This window comes from Falco peregrinus, chromosome 2 (genome assembly GCF_023634155.1).
Source record: "Falco peregrinus isolate bFalPer1 chromosome 2, bFalPer1.pri, whole genome shotgun sequence".
Taxonomy (NCBI): Eukaryota; Metazoa; Chordata; class Aves; order Falconiformes; family Falconidae; genus Falco; species Falco peregrinus.
In genome coordinates this window covers 59533572-59550864 of record NC_073722.1, presented here as the reverse complement: position 1 = coordinate 59550864, position 17293 = coordinate 59533572, and the positions used below count along the sequence as shown (strand labels likewise).

At 39.3% G+C, this 17293-nt stretch overlaps 1 protein-coding gene across 1 annotated transcript in view; it reads left to right on the top strand.

The window, feature by feature from the left end:
* The window catches only part of PPAT (phosphoribosyl pyrophosphate amidotransferase), a 54248-nt gene extending 37525 nt beyond the window's left edge, over nucleotides 1–16723 (top strand). Inside the window, exons 2-11 of the mRNA XM_055795430.1 lie at nucleotides 248–314; nucleotides 3755–3961; nucleotides 5311–5423; nucleotides 5543–5688; nucleotides 6967–7039; nucleotides 9830–9981; nucleotides 11198–11325; nucleotides 11621–11842; nucleotides 12592–12712; nucleotides 14114–16723. Of these exons, the coding sequence (XP_055651405.1) occupies nucleotides 248–314; nucleotides 3755–3961; nucleotides 5311–5423; nucleotides 5543–5688; nucleotides 6967–7039; nucleotides 9830–9981; nucleotides 11198–11325; nucleotides 11621–11842; nucleotides 12592–12712; nucleotides 14114–14289 (1405 nt within the window). The 3' untranslated portion in view covers nucleotides 14290–16723. The remainder of the gene's footprint in view (nucleotides 1–247; nucleotides 315–3754; nucleotides 3962–5310; nucleotides 5424–5542; nucleotides 5689–6966; nucleotides 7040–9829; nucleotides 9982–11197; nucleotides 11326–11620; nucleotides 11843–12591; nucleotides 12713–14113) is intronic.
* Nucleotides 16724–17293: the final 570 nt, after the last annotated feature.

Genomic DNA, 17293 nt, shown 5'->3' with positions numbered 1-17293 from the left:
TAGTGGAAAGATTCCCACTGAATTCAGTAGGCTTAGGCACAAACCTTATGTGACTGTTTTGAAATAAAGCATAACATGGGCAAGAAACCAGCTGCAATTACAAGCCTGTAAAATAAAACAACAAATAAGCCTACATTAAAATTTCATGTTGTTAAAAACAGATGGAAAAATATCAATCTATTGTATGTTAAAGCATTTCATATTCTAAGCATTTCATTACTTTATGTTAATTCTGTTTTGTCCATAGGGGCCAGGAGAGTGCTGGAATTGTGACAAGTGATGGAGAGTCATCCCAGGCATTCAAAGTGCACAAGGTAAAATGTAAATTAATGTTGTGTAGGTGCCTAACTCAGGCACATGAAAGTTTGTTTTGGCTGGGAAACAGAATGATTAGAGGGAAAGTAACATGTTTTGATGGATTGTTTGGTTTTGTCAGTGATAGTATCTAACCCTGTTATTGGTACAATTTGTGTCTTAAGTGCATGTTTAAAACAAACATGCCAGCTTTATGGTGGTGGGTGTATCCACACACACAGTGGCAGACACAGAAGTATCAAGATCAGTCTATTAATGTCACAAAAACTACCTACCAAAGTCACCCTGCACCTAAGGTGTTAACTCTGGAGATTCGGAAGAGCAACAATGCAACTTGAGATCAAGAGAAAAGAAATACCATTACAGGCTGTGCACAAGCAAGTGGATGACTAATTCTTGCCTTAGTGAGACTGGAGAAGTGGCAGCTACTTTACCCATAGGTAAAAATAAACAGAATAAAAGATTGAGTGGAGGCCTGAGAAGGTCACATAGTCTTTCTCAAGCTGAGAGAATCCCCAGGGATGTTAAACGGCATAAAACGGCCATAGCCTCGAACGTATTATGCCAGGAGGATACTTGCATGCTCTGGGATATTTCTGCTCCTTCTGTAGTAAATGGTGATTAGGAAAAAAAAAAATCATCAGCCTGTTCCATCCTGGAAGGGGAGAGGATTTGAAATAAAACTACATCAGCAAAATAACCATGAGGCACTTCTTGATGCGTGTTCTCTGACCACAATCAGAAAGCGGTATGTCTTGGTGTTCAGAGGTCTCTGAGGAAGATTAATTAGCCTGTTCAAAGCAGTCCAAGAGTAAGAGCTGCTTTGCTGCAGCAGCATGTGTATCTATGCATGACTGCTCAATGCCTCATGCAAAATCTTGTTACTTCAAGCATCATGTTTGTTCCCTCTACAGGCATTTCCCCTCTCGTATCTGTTACTTACAGCCTGATTCACACACACACACACATACACACACTTTTAAATGCAGCTTTTCTCAACTTCAGCACTGTTATGTTTGTTCATTCCTGCTCCTGCTTGGGTTGCAGCTTTCCTTAAGGTTTACAGGAATTCCAGCTTCCTTTAAAGTAGGCTGCTCTATATATCCCATAGTAAAAAGTGCTTCTCAGAATGAACTAACAGCAGGTGATTTAGTAATTTGTAGTGTTTCCATGTTACTGAGCTGCAATATTTAGCTGTCATGCTAAGAATTTAAAATTTACTATCTCATCATAGCAGCTTTGATACTTTAAAAGTTGCAGAGCATGTGATGGCTTCTTTTATCCTTGAAATACATGTCTCATGTATTTCAAGCTGTATATCTTGAAATACAGCTCCAGCACTTTGAAACAACCACAAGTGTAATAAAGAGCTTGTGGAGTACAATTTATACGACTCGTTTAATCCTGGAGGTGGTGCTAATGTAACAAACATTTGGGTCTGTTACACCGGTGAAAGTGTATCTAGGACTCTGAGTTCTAAACTAGTCCCTAAAAATGTCAGCATTTGAGATGCTGCTGTACTTGTTGTCCTCCAAACCCCATATGACTCTTCTTCATAGCAGAGACAAGAGTGGAAAAGGTTCTTGCTTCTCACTACTCATGTCTGTCAATAGTTTTTAAAAAAAACATAATTATAGTATGAACTGGAACACCTAAGGCATGGGGGTGTGTTCCCTTCTGATTGTTGACAGCCTTTGACCACAAATTAATAGCCCTTGATAAAGGCTATTAATCCTTTGTTTTAAAATCGCCAAGAAAGACTCCTCCAGATTTGTCTGTCAGAGCCTTTCAGCTGGATTCGTGTAACAAAACATCATTGTCAGAGCTGTATTAGCTCAAGATGTGGAAAAATTTAAATCTCTTGCATAGACATAGTGATACCAGTAGGAGAAAGACTTTCTGATTGTTTCACACTTGGATATGCAGAATAATATATTAAGGTAGCCATTTACCAGGCCATTATCATGTTCTGGCATGTGTAAGGCCTTGTATAACACATACATAAGATTGGGAATTTTTTATACTGATGTAATTTACGTTCACCATCCCACACCGCTGCCATCTAACTCGGAGGAATATTTCAAACTGCAATTAAAAGATTATGTGCTTGTGTAACCAAATCTGGTTTAAAACAACATTGCTTGTTTAAGCTATTGCAGTGCTTAACTTGGCCACATCCATTAACACTGGACCTGTGAACTGTCAGGATAAAGTTAGCCTCAGTAAAAAAAGAGTGCATGGTTGCATTTCTTTATGTGCCTGAGCACATGACGTAGACTTCAGACCACCTCTGTGTCATCTGTGAGACAACAGATAATAAGTGATTTGGCGCAAAGTTTGCTGAACCACTAAAGCAAATCTGTACCAGTTTGGCCGTTTGAGGCAGTAACTTTTTATTGTGATTGTAAGTATCCTAAATCCACATGTGCAACCACAGCCTCTTGGTATTCTGACTTTATAGCAGTCACAGCAGAAAACAGCCTAAAGCTGAGCTTTCTTTAAGCCTTTTCCGTTAAGCTCTGGAAAGAGTTCAACCACTTTCCTTCCCTCCTGCCCCATCCTGCTCTCTTGTTGCTGTACCTGTGGCACAGGCTGTGAACCGCTCACAGCTGCAGAGCTCTCCCATCTATCTTTGAAGGTCCTAGAGGAGTGTTACCCTGGGCTGGTGTGTGTATCACAACTGCCACGCGTGATAGGGAAACCGAGCATAGGATGTAAATGTTTTCCACAGGCAGTGGCAGAAGCAGGAGTTTGTAGGAGGACCCGGAATTCAGTCTAAATTTCTACTTTGCAGTATTTTCAGACTGTTCTTGCTGCTATATTGTCTCTACATAGTGCCTGTTGTGAAAAGCACCTCCTGACGGCTGACTAAAAAGTTTTGAAGCCTTTCTGCTTTAGATAGAAGGCAACTTGGCTACATGAAAAGTTTAAGTAAACAATAAAACCTCTTTAAAAAAGCTCTGCTTCTGACATTGGTAAGAAAGACCATGGAATCTAATAAACATTATCATGGGTCCAGATAAAAGTAAATCCTATATACTGCTAACCTGTAAAAGGAATTGTTTACATAGAATTTCCTTCTCACAACTTTTTTTCTTCTTTGCCAGTCTTCTGGCAGTCTTTTTTCTGGTGTTTTCAAACAAGACAACAGTTCGGCAGTATTTTTCAGAAAACATATTTTCGGTCAGGGAATAGATTGTTCCATGAAAATCCTCAGCACAAAAATGTATATTGCTTTCTTTAAGAACCAGAGTAATGGGATCTGATGTATCACTGCGACACCTACTCAGCTTCTTTCTTTCCCATGTCTTTCAGGTTATTTGTCTTTCTCTTAAAGTTGCTTACGTTAATGCTGTACCAAAACCAAACACCAGGAGAAATGAGGAAGTTGCCAGGAAAACAAAACCAAACAAACCTTTTTTTTCTTTTTCTCCTGAAGGGAATGGGTCTTATAAATCATGTCTTCAATGCAGACAGCCTGAAGAAGCTCTACGTTTCAAACCTCGGTATTGGGCACACGAGGTACTCCACCTCGGGAATTTCTGAGCTGCAGAACTGCCAGCCTTTTGTCGTAGAAACTCTTCATGGGAAGATCGCTGTGGCACACAACGGGGAGCTAACAAATGCTGTACAACTCAGGAGGAAGGTTAGTACCTCCTTTGGGAGGCTCTGGCATCGTTTCTTTCTGAGTATGAGGCAGCAATGAGCCTTAAAGTCATTTGCTATGACTTCCCTTAATACCAGACTTCTTGGGGTAGTGAAAGAGAACCAAAATAAAAATAAATCATTTTGGAGTGAAAATATCCTGGGGAAGGGAGCAATTTGTAACTCTCACAGGGATTCACCAATCCTCTAGACTGATGGTCACGTTCATATTGACCAAATGAGAAAACTAACTCAGCCGTAACGAAAGGTAGCTTGGCTTGAAGCTCTGCTCCTTTGCAGTGGCTGATAGAAGGAGCAAATCATATGCTTAAAATTAGGAGAGGCATAATAAGGCGAGGTGATTGTAATATGAAATGTCTGGTTTGGAATATTGTCTTTATTTGTATTTCTGGCTTGCAAAATTAATCATGAACACTATCAGGATGTAAACCAACAAATGTCAAATTTTGATAGTGTGTTTGGCTAGAAGGGTATGTGTTAAGAACCAAATTAAAATTTAGCAGATGTTTCATTGTGAAATCTCTTCTATGATATGTTCCACCCAAAAGCGAGGACATACTTGTGCATTGCAGCGAGGCAAATGTATAGCACGCCCAAAAGAACCTAGCCCGTCTTTAATCAGAGCCACAAGTGTGTGAATGGATGGGAGAAAAAAAAGTGTTGAGGAAATGTAGATGCAGAATCAGAGTTACATGAGATGTAAAGTGATTTCTAAAGATAAAAATTAGGAACTGTAACGCATACAGCAGTGAATGGGTGGCTAGATACATTGCAGATTCTCTTCTCCCTTAGAAGCATAAATATGCCAAGACAGAACAATTTGGCCGACTAGGTCTAGCAGACTTTAAATTGTGGGATTTCAGTTTTTTAATCCCACTCTGTCTCCCTTTACACCTCTTTTTTTTGTTGTTTCTTTGTGCCCAGACCATGCTTCTGCCCTGATTATCTTTGTCTGATGTAGGTAATTTCATATATTCCCTGGGATATCTGACCTCTCTTCCTAGAGCAAGCAGAAGCACAAAGCTGATTAAATGGCCCAAACATGAATTTATGCCCTGAATATTGGTGGTATTAATTTTGGTTGCATGTGGAGCAAAGGAATGAGATGCAAAGGGAGAAATGCAGTACCAAGCATAGGTGTTTGTACCAGGTCTTTTTACATCTTTGATTTTTTGGAAGAAAATTGACATTACTATGATCTGATCACCCGAAACACTGATGTTTTAATGTATTTGTTCATTGTACAAAGGTGCTGTTAGATTACAATCTGAGCAATGTTATGTGGGTTTTTTTTTTAATGTTGGTAACACTTTTATTTTGTCTTAAAAGCTTATGCGGCATGGTGTAGGACTGTCGACCAGTTCTGACAGTGAACTGATCACCCAGTTGCTGGCTTTCACACCTCCTCTAGAAAATGATGATACAGCTGACTGGGTAGCAAGGTGAGGAGGATGGGTTTCAGAATCAAGAACAGCAATCTAATTGCAACATGATATGCAATTGTAAATGCACACAGCTGTTTGTGTGACATACAATTATGTTCACCTATGTCTCATTTCAGAATAAAAAATTTAATGAATGAAACTCCAACTTCATATTCATTGCTAATTATGCACAAAGACATAATCTATGCAGTACGTGATCCATATGGGAATCGCCCACTCTGCATTGGTCGCCTTATTCCAGTAGGGGACATGAATGGAAAAGGTAAACCATACATATATATTCATATACATATACATATACATATATATATATATATATAAAAGTATATATACAGTTTGCCTGAAATCACTGATATAAGTAATAAAAGCTATACTTACTGATGTGCAAGTAGGAATATGTGATGCAAACGCCAGTTTTGAAAATTCAAAATAAAAGAATGTTGGTAAAGAAAAAATAATTTGTAGAATGTCTGCAAACATCTTTCCTGTGCCCAGCAAAAGAGAATCCTAGTCACCTGATGACAGTGTCAGAATTATGCAGCCCAACTGTAATAGAATATTTGTAAAAATGTAATTAACATCTCATCACCTAAACAGGAAAGCAAGGAAGAACAAAATCACAGAAGGGTTGAGGTACAAGGGACCTTTGGAGGTCATCTGGTCCATATCCCCTGCTCAAGCAGGGCCACTCAGAGCCAGTTACTCAGGATGATGTCCAGTCCAGAAACAAGTCTGGTTTCTTCTTTCTCCTGTAGTAAGGTGGCTGAAAAGTGCTGGATTACTGGCAGTGTATTTCTAAATTCCAAGCACTCCCAGTCACACGTAGTATGGTAATGGAACACTATACAATCAATTTATAGGAAAAAATATTTGTGCTCCTGTTTAGCCTGCAAATCAACATTTTCCATGAAGTGAAATTAAAATTGTTCATTTGTATAAAAATAAAATAATTCAAAGGCAAAGTAGTAAATGCTCCCGTGTCTACACAAAACTTGGTAATTTTAACCACAAGAAAAAGTATCAAGATTTTTTAAAAGCATACAAACATTCCTGCCCTACCTATATTACACAATTTGGTCTTTCCTGTGTCTGTCTCTGAAAACTCCTTATTGAAATTCAGTCCACCCTCTGTTGCAATCAAAAGAATCTATCAACACATTTAGCACAGGAAAAGAAGGAGTTTCTCAGGTGAGCAGAAGTAATTAGGTATATCTAAAGGCACTGAACTAGAATTGGAAAAGTTAGAAATAGTGCAGAGATAACAAAGGTAGTTATCTGAATTGTCTCTCTTCATGAACTGTGAATGTGATGCTGTTACTGCCACTTCTGCCTAGAACTGGTTTATGATGTTTATCTTGTTGGGGGGGGGTTGTATTACAAAAACTTTGGAATGCTATACTTTTTAGTTAGAAATTACAACAGTCTTTAATTGTGCACTTAGCAACCTGAACCATAGCAGCCAGACACTGCAGCAGAAATGCAATTGCGGGGGGTAATGGTAACAAGAATTGTGGACTCTAACTTCAGTCTTTCATTTCAGGAAAAGATAACAGTGAGACAGAAGGATGGGTAGTCTCTTCTGAATCCTGTAGCTTTTTGTCTATTGGTGCAGAGTAAGTGCCCTGATTTTCACTTTATCTGAACGCTCTCCTCAGGCAGCAATTAAACATTAAACCTCAAATTGCCAAGTATCATAATCTATAACAATATGAAAGACATCAAGGGTTAGGTTGTTGAGCTATTTGGAGGGGTTTTTTTGCCAGTCTTATTTTTTGCCTGGTGATTTTCTTGAACACTTTAATGTAACAAAATTATGTGTTCAGAAAGTAACAGTAAAAATTATTGTTGTAAAGTAAATGCCTCTTACTTGTTGCATTAAACCTGGTTACCTGTATAACTTTTTAAATTTAGGCCTTGTTTGCAGCAGATTCATTGTATTATAAAATAATTCTTCAGCTACAGAAAGGCTGCATTTGTACGTCGCAGACTGAACGAACCTGAGCTGTAGCATATGCCATCTGATGAGCCAGCCTCCTTGTCTGAAAAAAATGATGGGCACATGAAACTATTTCCATGTGTGCAAACACCCATCAGAGCCAAGGAATGAGATGACATTCATGTTACCTCTCTAGCTAAGATACTCTGAAAAGAAAGGTGTGATAAAAAGAGAAGGCTAAGAAGCTCTTTGGGAGACTGCAGATTGTTCTTTAGAAGTTTGGAGTGGAAGGCAATTGAGAACTAGAGCATAATTAAAGTAAGAAAGATTGATGAGTGGCGTTCCTCAAGGAAATGGGTGCTGTTTAACATCTTTGTCAGTGACATGGACAGCGGGACTGAGTGCACCCTCAGCAAGTTTGCTGATGACACCAAGCTGTGTGGTGTGGTCAATATGTTGGAGGGAAAGGTTGCCATCCAGAGGGACCTCAACAGGCTTGAGAGGTGGGCCTGTGGAAACCTCATGAAGTTCAACAAGGATAAGTGCAAGGTCCTGCACGTGGGTTGTGGCAACCCTGGCACGAATACAGGCTGGGTGGAGAACGGATTGAGAGCAGCCCTGAGAAGAAGTGCTTGGGGCTGCTGGTGGATGAGAAGTTCAACATGAGCCGGCAATTTGCATTTGCAGCCCAGAAAGCCAACCATAGCCTGGTCTGCATCACAAGATGTGAGGCCAGCAGGCAGAGGGAGGTGATTCTTCCTTTCTACTCCACTCTTGTGAGACCCCACCTGCAGTACTGTGTTCAGCTCTGGGGCCCCCGACATAAGAAGGACATGGACCTGTTAGAGAGTCCAGAGGAGGGCCATGGGCATGATCAGAGGGCTGGAGCAGCTCCCCTGTGAAGACAGGCTGAGAGAGTTGGGGTTGTTCAGTCTGGGGAAAAGAAGACTCTGGGGAGACCTTATTGCAACCTTCCAGTACCTCAAGGGGGCCTACAAGAAAGCTGGAGGGGGACTTTTTACAAGGGCATGTAGTGATAGGACAAGGGGTAATGGCTTTAAACTGAAGGAGGGGAGATTTAGATTAGATATTATGAAGAAATTCCTTATTGTGAGAGTGGTGAGATGCTGGAACAGGTTGCCCAGAGCAGCTGTGGATGCCCCATCCCTGGCAGTGTTCAAGGCCACGTTGGATGGGGCTTTGAGCAACCTGGTCTGGTGGAAGGTGTCCCTGCCCATGGCAGGGGGGTTGGAACTACATAATCTTTAAGGTCCCTTCCAACCCAGACCATTCTATGATTATGAAGAAGCATATTTAATCTCCTAATCAGACATTAAAAAATGTGCATTTGGGGCTAGACTAATCTGGATCCCTTTCAAATAAAAAACTGAAAAATTCCATTAAGAACACAACTATCAAATAAAAGGAAATGTAGAGTAAAATCAGGAAGCAACATGACTGCACTTTACAGGTGTTTCATTCCATTCTGCAGTGTTTATTGCCGGAGTGGCGTTCCGTGTTCTTTTGCTGTAACTTCAACCCTGTCTCTGTAGGAACTATTAGCTGTTGGTAACAGGGGCTTTCTCGAGACAATTTATTCTACATGTGGATAAGAACAACTGTTTTCTGAAACTTCTTCAAAATCTCTTGTTAAGAGAAGCTTACCATGTAGGACCATCAGCTGAAGCCTGTGGATTTTTAAAAAAGCAGTTTTGTCTAAACATCTGCTGTAGGCACTGCTGCTGCCTGCTAATGCTAGTATCTGACCAGTGATTGATCACAGATTTGCCCATGTCTGATCTGTATCTCCAGAATATTTCAGTATTTTGGGATAGATTTAGATTGCAATTTTTATAATAGCCACCTGAGTAGTCACTAAAGTATCTAGAAAAATGTTTAATAAGGTTAAACATTGTAACTTAATAATAAACCTAATAATATTCTGTATTTCTTCAGATATAAGGATTCGAATGTACATTTCCAGTCAGCTGTATGACATTCTGGCATAGGTGCCTGTCACCACTAGACAGATATTTCTCTAGATACTGGCTTATGGAGTGGGATTTTTTTGGCTACCATCTTTATTCTTGATCATGGTTTTTTATATTGCTTCATAATGTTATTAGCTTTCACAGAAAAGTCCTCTAGTATTGATCCAAGATGAAATTACTAAAATAAATTTACTCTCAATTAAGTCTGTTTGAACCGTGTATCTCACATATAGGAAGATTAGCATAATTCTCTGGTACTAAGTATTAATTTACTGCTTTTGAGTATTAATTCAGACTTTTAGTAAAGGTCACTTGTCTTAGCATGTTAGTTTTAAAACACTGCAAGTCAAATCCTAAGATAGAAGTAAACTGGCGTGTTGGAATGTTCAAAAGCATTTTTTCCTGTCAGTTGTTTATATTTCAAAATGATCATCTAGGTTCTGGACAGTTCTAAATGCACGTATTTCTCTTTCAAGGTACTATCGTGAGGTCCTTCCTGGAGAGATTGTGAAAATATCCAGATATGATGTCCAGACGCTGGATGTTGTACCAAGACCTGAAGGAGATCCATCAGCGTTCTGCATCTTTGAATATGTTTATTTTGCAAGACCAGACAGTATTTTTGAAGGTAAGAAAATGCAATGTGCAGAGCCCCTCCCTAAATAGTGGGAGACGTTATCCTGGAGAACAATGACTCTAGAAAGGATCTGGGATCATAGCACGGTACCAGTGAATGTGAGCTTGCAGGGCAGGGCTGAGACAGAATGGGTTGGCACAGTTCTTGAGGAGATAAAACTCATCAGGAGGAGCATGTAACATCACCTTCCTGTTTGGGGCTGTGCATATGGCCTCAGTCAGGCTGCCTGTCCTATGGAAGGGATGAAAAAAGCCACAAACATGATTAAGGTAGAGGAGACATCCCTGAAAAGTGAGAGACTTAAGAACAGATCTTCATTGGTTTTTGGAAAACTTTTTAAAAATTAGATTTCTGAAATAGGATCTGCAAAATAACTTTATTTTGGCATTTCCTTTGCAAGAAAGAAAGATGCTTTTAATATAACTTGTAAATCTATGCATTATCGAAGTACTTAGTGTTGTCAGTCTAATGCTTTATTATCATTTCTGTAGAAGCCCTCAAAAATTGTCTCAGTGATAAGATACTAACCAGGGCTCTCACACCCAACAAACACCTTCTTCTCTTTCTGTGGGCATGCCATTTGTTGATCCAATACAGTTCCCCACCCTTACAAAGCCTGCTTCACCCACATCCCTTTTTTTCATGATCCCATTACACTTCAGTATCCTCCCTTCTTACATTTCTTAGTACTGATGCTGTGCCCCTTGCTGTGCCGCATCATCACAGCATCTCCAGTTCCCTCCCATGCTGCAGACTGTTTAGGACCTTAACAGCTTCTGGGGCCTCTTATCCCCTTAATAAATTTGGGGTGAATTTTGCCAACTGTTTAAAAGTTAGTAAGTGGGCAGAGGCAGACAGCAGGATTGCACAAACTTTGCTGGAGAAACCAGCCTAAAAATAGAATATGCACATTACGAACAGGCAGGCTTAAGTTCTGCTTCTTTCCTCCTGTAAATAAATTTTGTAATATCTACAGGAACTTTAGTTATCTGGTTAGGGCAAACTGGATTTAATTCTCTGTGTTCTAACATATGAATGTTAGAATACATTATGGAAGGAAATAAAATATTACCTTGTGTGAGTGACTGCTTTGTAGTTCTGGAGTTTTCCTGACTTCTGTGCCTGAAACTTGCTGCAGAAATGTGTACAGCAGGCTGAGGAAATTTGAATTATGCACACCAGGAAAAACACTTCTTGCTGTTCTTAGGTCAGATGGTGTATTCAGTCAGGAGAAGATGCGGGCAGCAGCTTGCTATTGAAGCACCCGTGGAAGCAGACCTGGTCAGCACTGTTCCAGAGTCTGCCACCCCAGCAGCTCTTGGTTATGCTCAAAAGGTAAATGTTACCCAAGCGTATTACACACACCTCTTTTTTTGTAATGGAGTATAACAGTATGGGCTGCTAAGAGTTTTGTATTGATAGCACTTTGTATCTTGAATACACTGAGTACTCTTACTGAGTCATCTGCACTTGTTTTTTCTGTCATTATGCCAGTATATTAAGGTATTTCACAGTTTTTTTGGTTACTGTGAAGTCAATACTAAGTCCTAAGGTTGCTTTAAGAAAAACAGTAACTGAGAATAACCAATTCTTTAGATACTAATTTGATTTAACTACCTCCTGTTTACAGTGTGGACTACCGTATGTTGAAGTACTTTGTAAAAATCGATATGTAGGAAGAACATTTATCCAGCCAAACATGAGGTTGCGGCAACTTGGTGTTGCAAAGAAGTTTGGTGTGCTGTCTGATAATTTTAAAGGCAAGCGAGTTGTTATCATTGATGATTCAATTGTGAGGGGCAATACAATCTCACCCATAATAAAACTACTGAGAGAATCAGGAGCCAAAGAGGTAAGTTAATTTTCAGTCAGTACAATACAGATGTAAATAGAAGACTGATGAGAGGGTAAAGCACAGGGTTTTGTCTTAAATTGTAATAGACATTATTTCTTTATTTAAAAGGGCAAGTGTGCAAAAAAAAATAGTGGCTAGTGTTTATTGTGAAGATAGCGTGATTTTTGGATGGTTCAGGGGAGAGGGGCAGGTCTCCATTTAGAAAGCACTCTGGCAAACAAAGAGAGAACGGAAAATAAATTAGTTCAGATCAGAAAATCAAGTATTGGTGTTGTATTCCTGACATATGTGTGACTTTTGTACTGCATTAAGTACAACCACACACTGCAGTAAATAGCACATGCCTTAAATCACGAAAGCACAATTTTTTTAATTGATCAATATTTTTTAATTGAAACAGAGTGTGCAAGTCTGTCGCTGGAGCAAAAATGTTCTGTATAGTATTTGACTCTATAAATTGAAACATGTGCATCAAGGATTGAACACCATAGAAGAAAAGCAAAATCAGGATGGATCCTTTTAATAACATTAGGAAATACCATAAAAATAAACTCTAAAACCGTCTTTCTCCTGCTGTGTTGGCATCTGAAACAACTTTATTTTACTTTTAACCCTTCCACGGCTTCTGTGCAGTGCTGTGTTCTGTTCTTCATGATTATTTTGCAGAACTGGGACTTGGTTATTTTATTATGATCTGCTGACCTTCACCTTATAGCATTCTGGTTTTAAACTGTGTTTTTATTCAGGTGCACATCCGTGTGGCTTCACCTCCCATAAGATTTCCTTGTTACATGGGAATAAACATTCCAACTAAAGAAGAACTCATTGCCAACAGACCTGAATTTCATGATCTTGCAAACTATATAGGTAAATACTACTATTTTTTCCTTTTTTTTGAGAGAGAGAGTTTTTACTTGTATGTATTTGTTGTCTACATCAAAACAAAGCACAACACATCAAGGCAACAGTGGCAAAACTGACTACAAAATTGTGAGGTTGATGCACTAAATCTCTGCATTTTGAGTACCCCATTAGATCAAACCAATTTAGCTACACACTTTTAACAGTTAGTGAATTATATTTCTCCAAACAATAGAAAGCATTACAATAATTGCATAATCATAAGTTATAAATAAGGTATGACAACACAGCTTTCCAATACTTAAAGCTCCTAGGAAACTTTACAAGGAGCTACTGTAGGCAAAATACCAGGAAGAAAATAAGTGGTGAAGATCTGTCCTATAATGAAAATGTAGTTTCACAAGATATTCATATAAATATGTTTGGAATTTGCAAACACCCACTGATGTTTCTACAAATTGAAATTTATGTAAATAGTTTTAACTGCATTATGTATTGCACTTTGAAAGAAATGACATTTGAAACTAATCAAAGAACGTTAAATACATTCTCAAAGCTCTACAATGAGTCATGTTTGCAGCAGAACAAAAGAACCAACAGCTTCTGTTGGTTGTGATGTGGTAAGTAACATGCTCTTTGTCACAGTATCGGCAACAAAAGTCACGTGATGCTATATATGGTCTACTGGGCTGCAAAATACTTTAAAAAATGGTTGAACATAGCTGTGGTTACAGTTAGAAAACTGTAAACCTACATTTCCTCAGTTAAATACTTACTCTTACCATCTAATATTGCAATGAATTCTTTTCCCCCAAACTATTGTGAAGGCATGTTGAAATTTTTCAAGTTTGTAGGATCTCATTTTCAAGTATTACTCACAAAATAGTAAGAGTACATACAAAAGAAAACTAATGATGTGAAAAGGCTATCAAACTTTCCTACTGCTAGAATATGTGCATGAACTGCACACTTAATTTTTTCAACATGATGGTCTTCCCCTCCTCCAAGTCCCAGTAAGGGTTTGTAGCCCTAGGTGTTCAGTTTGGGAAGCACGAGCCACACACACATCTGTTTCCAGACCCGAACTACAGGGTAAGTGGGAAACTATAGGGAGTTCAGGGAGTCTTAATACACACTCCGCACTTTGTTTCTGTTTTTGCAGTATGTGGACACGTTTGTTCCCAACTCAGATCCTTCCATCTAGATTTCAGTGAGTCTACTCGCTGTATAGAGAGTTTGAGAAGGGTAAGGCTTATTATGGTCTGATAATTTTTCATATCCATTCTCTTTAGGTAAGGTGATCCACCTGGCATCATAATCCATGCAGTAACGTGACTGTGTTTCCAAAGAGCACTGCAATTGGTACAATACTGCAGCTTTAACGGACGAATTCTTTATTTCTTTTAGGAGCAGACAGTGTTGTCTATCTTTCTGTGGAAGGGCTGGTGTCATCTGTGCAAGAAAGCATCAAAGCAAGGCAAGAGAATGAGAACAGCCTTAAAACCCAGAAGTCGCGTGTCGGAAAGATCGGTCATTGCACAGCATGTCTCACTGGAGAGTATCCCGTAGAGCTAGAATGGTGAACGGACATGAGCCGATCTGCTGTTGAATGTACCTTTCTCAGAGATGCCTTCTTGCTAATAGTCTTCTCACATTTAGGTAATATGGAAAGCTTATTACAGCTAACTAACTACTGTTACTAAAACAGATCTTTACGGTAAAGACTTACAGAAAGTCCAGTGTGCAGATGAAAACAATGTAAGCGGAATAAAATACAGAATCATATTTTTGGTGCACAGTTGTGCCTTCTATTTTCTCATACAATACTGTAAAAACCAAAGTTTTTTTTAATTATGTGGCAGTCCCAGAGTTATTTCGGTCTTGCCCCAAAAGATATCCGTTAGGCTTGTTCACAATTACTTTGTCATTTCCAATTATCAAAGTATTAATGCAAAAGTATGTGAAGTTTGCTTTTCTCCTTAGGACAAATACTAGATTCTGAAGAATCAAATTGCTTCCTTAGCAGTTCTTGCTTAGGATTTTTAAGAACAGAAGTACCTAACTTTTGCATAGCTAAACAGCCTTTATTCATCAAGCCCTTTGTAACAGATTGATTCTATAAGCATAATGTCTAACATATGATTTTAAAAAATGAAGACTCAGGGAAATGCTCAGCCAAAAGCTCTCTAGTTTTATAACTTTAATTTTTTTTTTGAAGTCTAGTGTAATTACATTATCTTCATGTGCTTTTATCAGTTGCCAACAGGATGTGGAAGGAGAAAAAATACTTGGCACTGCCATTTTTTTTCTGTTTTACATCTTGTTTTCTCCAGAGTAAGTCCTGACAATTAGTGTGCTTTTCATATGTCAACATCCAAAGTAAACTGAAAAACTAACTTTTCATTCTCAACAGTAAAAATGATATAGCAACTAAAGATTATGAGCTGTTTTAGGTATAGCTTTATTTTACAAAATTACTGCTGTTACAATAAATGTAGTATTTTTTTCTTTTTTAAAATAAGAGTTCTGAAAAACCATAAGGTATTGAATGCATTGTATTTTTTAACTGGTCATAATTAGATGGCTACTTGTATACATGAAGATCACTTGGACAATGAACCACTAGCTGAAAATGGGAAAGCACCTTCTGAAAACTATTGCAAATTTACGCACAAGTGTAGAAGTATTTTGTATACCTCATTTCTTTTCACTGAATACAAGCAACTTAATTTTAGATTTTCTATTTAATATTGTGTATTTTGGCCTTAAAATTGTTTGTGACACTGTTAAAAAAAGAAAAAAAAAAGTTTTTAAGAACTTTTTCCTTCCCCATCATTTTTCATATAGTGGAAAATTTCAGCACTGGTGATTAAATTCAAAAGGGAGCTTTCTTACGTGGGATTTGTGGCAATTGTGCCTTACAGATGATCGCAACACAAAAGTCCCAATTCAAGAAAGCATGCTAATACATTTAACGAAGTCAAGACTGTGCCATGTGCAGTGGAGCCAGAACCTACTTGTAGTCAAGCCTATGGGAGAATCTAAATTTTCATGAGCAATGGGCTCTTACTATGTGTTCTTCACTAAAGCCCAGATCTACGCATTGGGAGATGTAGTGGATCTCTTCTAATTAGCAAGTTTGTTTGTTTAACAGAAGTAACAGTTCATTTGGACAGTAAATTGAGCAAAAAAAGAACAGCGTGGAATCATGCTGACTGCCCCCTCTTCCAGATTAACCAGGGAGGAGTGGGAGAAAACAGAAAAAAATATCATTAAAATTTTTCACCTTTCTTCTTTCCTTCCCTCAAAAAAGCAATAATCATTAAAAGAAGGGATAGTTCAAGCTCAATAGGTTATAGATATGTGTGAGGAGCCCTTTCTGCTTAAGATAAACACGTACAGTTTAACAAGGTTGCAAGCACAGAAATCTATCAATTAATCTGAAATTGTTTATAGAAGAGACTGTAAATCAAACTTGTGCAAATACTCTTTTTAACATGTTTTCAACAAAAGGCATTTTTGAAATCTAGTAATAATTGCTTAAATGTGATTTGAGCATTAGGTGGCATAATTGTGATTTCAATAAAATTAGTTCTAACGCCTTTTTTCCCCCTCTATGTTATGCATATGAAATTACAAGGTCTGCTACTGTAAACACTGTAATTTTTAGATACACTACATGCCTATCTTTAGTACATATTTTTCCAAACCTTAAGTTAAAGGGGACATACTTTTCAAGTGTCATTTTATTCTCTGACAGCTGGACTTATGCTCCAGGTTACCAAGCCTTTTTTTACCACATAGAGCAGACACACACATGCAATGAGGATGTTGAGGGCGCAAACTGGTTTTAAGTGTCACTATTTGTATTGTTTTTAATGTTCTACTGTGAAACTGTTTCTGCTGTATTACCAATGTGCAACTGTGCCAAATTATCATTTACAAAATGTGACAAAGTAGAAAGCTAATATCTGAGTTCTCCCATGTGTAATATTAAAAATGGTTATGAACTGGTCATCTCGTTCCTTCTCCCTTCACTGCGGCTGTGTGGATCGGTGACTTCTTTGATAAAGTCACCTTGAAAGCGCCTCGAACCTGGAGCACATCACTTCGTGCCTTACATTAAGCCCCCCACCCCGGTACGCAGCCCATACTGCATTACTGCTGCCCGCTCCCTGCGCCGGCTCCAGCCACCCTCACTCCCCGCTGGCGCCTCGAAAGCCCAGCTGAAGGGGAAGCGGGCCCTGCCCGCCCCAGGCCCGGCGCCGCAGCCCGGCCCGACAGCAAAGCGCTCCCGCCCTGCCCCGCCGCAACGGCCGCCCTCCCGCCCCAGCCTCCCGGAAATGACGTTCTACCCCCGTCCACCGGCGGCAGCACCGCCAGGAGGGCCCGTACCACCTGCGGGGGGGGTGGGGGGGGTGGGAACGGAACACACACGACACGGGGACAGAGACGAGTGAGCTGAGTGTGGCAGGGGCATCTTGCCCTTCACCCCGGCCACCTGTGCTTGATTTAGCCCCTTTCTCACGTCTGAAGAGTTGCCGCAGAGCTGGGAGGGCTCTGGCACACTCACCATTCCTCTCACCC